The sequence below is a fragment of the Eptatretus burgeri genome, chromosome 5, assembly GCF_056783735.1.
Source record: "Eptatretus burgeri isolate ZD-2024b chromosome 5, Ebu_testis_v1, whole genome shotgun sequence".
NCBI lineage: Eukaryota > Metazoa > Chordata > Myxini > Myxiniformes > Myxinidae > Eptatretus > Eptatretus burgeri.
In genome coordinates, this window is record NC_140965.1 from 108,834,977 (window position 1) to 108,839,976 (window position 5,000).

The 5,000-nt window shown below is 38.5% G+C and overlaps 1 protein-coding gene and 2 long non-coding RNA genes across 5 annotated transcripts in view; 2 read left to right on the forward strand and 1 right to left on the reverse strand.

Moving 5' to 3' along the window:
- The window catches only part of LOC147027134 (uncharacterized), a 7,817-nt gene extending 6,871 nt beyond the window's left edge, over window positions 1–946 (forward strand). Inside the window, exon 2 of the long non-coding RNA XR_015058699.1 lies at window positions 756–946. This is a non-coding gene — a long non-coding RNA (uncharacterized LOC147027134). The remainder of the gene's footprint in view (window positions 1–755) is intronic.
- The window catches only part of LOC147027132 (collagen alpha-1(XII) chain-like), a 365,482-nt gene that overhangs the window by 151,669 nt on the left and 208,813 nt on the right, over window positions 1–5,000 (forward strand). For all 3 annotated transcript variants that reach the window (XM_085883313.1, XM_085883312.1, XM_085883314.1), the window contains exons 20-21: window positions 1,503–1,652; window positions 1,910–2,029. In XM_085883313.1, coding sequence (XP_085739439.1) covers window positions 1,503–1,652; window positions 1,910–2,029 — 270 coding nt within the window. The remainder of the gene's footprint in view (window positions 1–1,502; window positions 1,653–1,909; window positions 2,030–5,000) is intronic.
- Window positions 1–5,000, reverse strand: part of LOC147027133 (uncharacterized) — a 30,873-nt gene that overhangs the window by 13,582 nt on the left and 12,291 nt on the right. Inside the window, exon 3 of the long non-coding RNA XR_015058698.1 lies at window positions 729–787. This is a non-coding gene — a long non-coding RNA (uncharacterized LOC147027133). The remainder of the gene's footprint in view (window positions 1–728; window positions 788–5,000) is intronic.

A 5,000-nucleotide genomic window follows, 5' to 3' on the forward strand; every position in this document is an offset into this window, starting at 1 on the left:
ATATATATATATATATATATATATATATATATATATATATATATATGTATACATTTTTATATACATATATATATATATATATATATACATTTTTATATACATATATATAATATACATATATAAAATATACATTTTTTAATATACATTATAATATACAAAAATTTAATATACAAAAATAATATACATTTTTTAATATACAATATACAAAATATACATTAAAATATACATATACAAAAATGTATATATATATATACATTTATATATATTTATTTTTATATATATATATATATATATATATATATATATATATATATATATATACATTTATATATATATATATATATATATATATATATATATATATATATATATATATATACACACATTTATATACACACATATACATTTATATTTATACACATATACATTTATATATTTTCCTCTTTTTATATACATGGGGGTTTCTAAAAGTATCAGAACAAAAATACTCTCCTTTGTCCATGGCGTTTCACCAATTCAACATAAATTGAGTTTCTTGGGGTCGGTGGATGCAACGACTTTAGTAATAAAATTATTTTCCTTTTACATTAAAAAATACAAAAGTTTGCCATTTATTTGACCATTATGAATACCATGTTCTGAGAACATCTTGAACAGTCTTTGTAATTCTATTTTTTGCCACTTTCACTGATCAATTCCATCATCTAATTGAATTTGGATGGACTTACCTTGTCTTCTTTCTCTTCTTGTGCAAGTTTTCAGATTGTCTCCAGCTTTCCAAGTCCTTCTGCAAATGGAATTTGGGAAGCATGGGTTTGAGAGTGACACATTGATGAGTGAACTGCTTATGACTTTTATAAATATCATATCTTTCTTTAAAATTTCTCACTTGTGATGTAATTTTCAGATTCACACTTTGCTCAATAAAAAGTTGTTTTTTATCCTCTCTGGCTGTGAGTCTTGGTATTGCAAAGTGAAAACCAATATACTTCTGACGTGCATCCATTCACATGATATTTATCATGAGTTACATTGAAACATGATATTTTGACTTTCAGACAAACTTGCATGATATGAATAATGTGTGAAAATGTTGAGTTTATTTTTTGAGTGTGTTTGAGATAGAATTGTGAGGAACAGAAATGAAAAATGAGGTGTGTGTGTGTGTGTGTGTGCTTGTGTGTGTGTGTGTGTGTGTGTGTGTGTGTGTGTGTGTGTGTGTGTGTGTGTGTGTGTGTGTGTATGTATGTGCGCGTACATGTGATTGTGGCCTGCACACATTTATGCATGTGAAGCATGTATTGGAATGGTTATTCATTTCTTTCATTGGATATTTAACAACCACAAGTTGTCCTATTAAAATAATTCCTTATAGTAGGCTAACTTAATTAAAAAGGTATCACTGATTAAGATTATCTGACCAACCCACTCTCCTTCACCCCTTTTCCCTCCCCACATCCCATGAATATTAATGGCATGTTATGCCATCGTGTGAATTTCAGCTTTTGAATGTGCCAGCACAAAATATGCCGACATTGTTATCCTGGTTGACGGATCCTGGAGCATTGGTCGTCTTAACTTCCATCTCGTTCGTCAGTTTATCAAGAGCCTCGTTCAAGCATTTGACATTGAGTCTGGGTGGATTCGTGTTGGTGAGATGACTTTGTTTAACAAGAATAATTTTACAATGTTGACCAAATGTCTTCAAACTTTACTGCTAAATTTTAGTTATCCTGGTTTTGCCTAAATGAAAAAAAATGCATTCTTCTGTATAGGACTGGGAATAATGATATAATGCACTAAAAAAAATTTTGATTCAATGCCAGTTCCTCCAAATCTCCTGAAAAATTTCAGGTGAAAATTAATGCATTTCAGTGTAATTGACATTCCGTGTGTCATTGCCTTTCAGGTCTTGCACAGTATAGTGGTGATCCTCGAAATGAGTGGGACCTCAACAAGTACACCACCAAAAATGAGACTCTGAAGGCTGTGGGAAATTTCTCCTATAAAGGAGGGAACACATTGACAGGTGTTTTCCTACACAAAACCACTTAAATGGAGCACTCATTGAATGTGGATTCTCACAATATATGATATACATCTTACTGTTATGAGAATCGACTCTTTCATTAAAACCCTAACAGAGATCATTATAACAAGAAAAGGTCAGTTATCTTCTTTGATAAAATAGTTATATGTTTCATATATTTGAAGACATTGCAAAAAAATATGGATTACTTGAATTTTCCAGTGGTAAGTTTGAATGTAATTTGACAGATAAAAATACACCCGTGCGGGAGTGACGGTCATCTCTGCGAGAAAATATATAGCCTCCTGAAGGTAGGGCAGTTTTTGCAAACTTTGAAGCCACGTGATGTGAAAAGGAAAGCGAAATTCGAAAATTCGGCCTGACAAAATTTAGATATTGTCCCATAGATTCATATGCCACAATCAAATTCAAGATCGCCTGAGAAATGTAGGAGGAGATAGAATTTGAAAATCGTCATTTTCGCAACTTCAAAGGTCTCGTGACCTTGACCTTGCCTTCGGTGACCTTGAAGGTCATACCATCGTGTACGTCTCATCGATTTCTATCAGGATCACTAATGACCAGATCTTCCGCTTCAACTTCATTGTGGACGGATGGATGGACGGACGGACGGACAGACGGACGGACGGATCGTCACCTCTCCTCTCAACACCAATATTATTAGGTCATGCTCGAAGAGATGACCTAAAAAGGATTTTTACAAAAGATAAAAGATAGCATTTCTTTTAAAATCGATCTATGATTGTTTTGACTCTTGCTATAATACCATTATCAGTCGAAGATTGTATGACATACCAGTAAGTATTTGGGATTTATCCACTTTCATTCCGTTTTAATTAATCTGTGCTCCCAAATACTTATTCTTCTCTTTCTCTTCCCTTTTAAGGGGTGAAGTCCAATGGTACCAATCCTCTGCCCTGCCTTGACCATTATACTCCTCCACTTCCGACTGTCCTCAGCCAACTGTCTCCACTCTCCCACTACCACCATCTTATTGATAACCCTCCTCACACAATCTTCCCATCTCAGCCATGGTCGACCTCTTTTCCTCATACCTTGCTCCCTCAACCAATCCGCTCTCTTTGCCATCTTCTCTCTCCCCCACCCCCCAAACTGCACCAAATGTCCAGGCCACTTCAGCTGGCTTTTAACCAATCACCCATCAAACTTACTTGCACACCAATCTCCTCCCTCAGTTCAACAATCCTTCTATCCATCCCCTTCACTCCCACTATCTTCCTGACCTAGTTGTTCTCGCAGACCTGCAGCCTCTATTGTTGTCTTTCAGTCAGTTACACCATCTCCAGACTGTAAAAGTAGGCCGGTGTTACACAAGACTCCAAAACTTTCCGTTTCAATTTCCTTGATATATTTATGTCTGCCATCAATCCAAACACCCTCCTCCATGCATTCACATCCACCTGAATCCTCCTCTGCAACTCTGCCTCTGACATACCAACCCCGGTCACTGTCACCCCCAGATACTCAAACCAATTTTCCTGCCCGATCTCTTTCCCCTCTAACCTGATATTCATTTAATTCCTCTGCTGCACAACTCACATCACCATACTCATCTTCTCTATTCTCCTCTTCAGTCCATGCCTCCCAAATGATTCCTTCACTTTCTCAGTACCTCCTGCATCTCCCACTTACTTTCTGCCATAACAGCCAGATTGTCTGTATCCAACATCCGCCCCAGAACACCTATCATTTTTACCGTGCTTCTTACCAGCCCCATCACCATGATAAACATGAGTGGCCCGAGAAAACTCCCTGCCTTACACCAATGTTCACGCTGAACTCCGACATCTGAGGAGCAACCAAAACTCTTCCCTTCATTCCTTTGTACATCCCTTCCACCAAACCAACTTCTGCTTCCGGCGCTCTCTCTCTCTCTCTCTCTCTCTCTCTCTCTCTCTCTCTCTCTCTCTCTCTCTCTCTCTCTCTCTCTCTCTCTCTCCTATCTCAGTGTTGCCGTCACCATCTCTCTCAGGACATTGTCAAAGGTCTTCTCCAGGTCCACAATTCCCAATGAAATTTTGCCATGCACATCCAACGTCTTCTCCACCAGCTGTCTCAGAATGAGCATCCCATCCCTTGTCCCCCTACTCTTTCTCAACCCCTGTTGCTCTTTGCCGATCTCCATTTCCACACTCTTCCTTATCCTCCCATCCAGACTCCTCTCAAGTACCTTCATGACATGACTTCGAAGCATAATGCCTCTGTATTTCCCAAGATCTTGAACATCACCTTTCCTCTTCCATGCTGGCACAATTAGCTCCATCCTCCAATCCATTGCAATTGAAGACTATCATACATATATTCAACAGACTCTTCGTCCAACTGACTCCAACTTCTCCCACTACAATTAGCATCTCCATAGGCACCTCATCAATGTCTGGCACTCTTCCCTTCTTTAACATCTTTAATACTCTCCACACCTCCTCCATGATCTCCACTAACTCCACTCTCTCTGTATATAACACGGAAGCTCCAGCACACCATTGCTTCCTCCCAGGTTTAACAGCTCCTTGAAATAGCCTTTCCATAACTTCAATACTGCCCCCTCCCCTGCCATTTGCCTTCCATCACCATTCTTAATGACTGTTCCTCCCCCACGTCCTGTCCTTACTATTGTCCCCACTGTCATGAGCCAAGTTATAGATCATCTTCTTCCCATCATCCTCTTCAAAGTTGTTGTATACCGACTCTTCCTTCTCAGGTCTCGGCTCAGCCAGTGCTCTCCTCACTGCTTTCTTATTTTGCCCACACAGGTGCAGCAACCCTGCATCCGGTTGTCTGCCTCTATCCTTGATCTTCTCTATCCTCTTCCAAACCTACTTCTTTTCACCAACTACCTTTGCTACTTCTTCCATCCACCTTACTTGGTTTCTGTCCCTGGACGATGCACCCTTTCCTGATGGCGTTCCACACAAAAGTTCTGCAAATC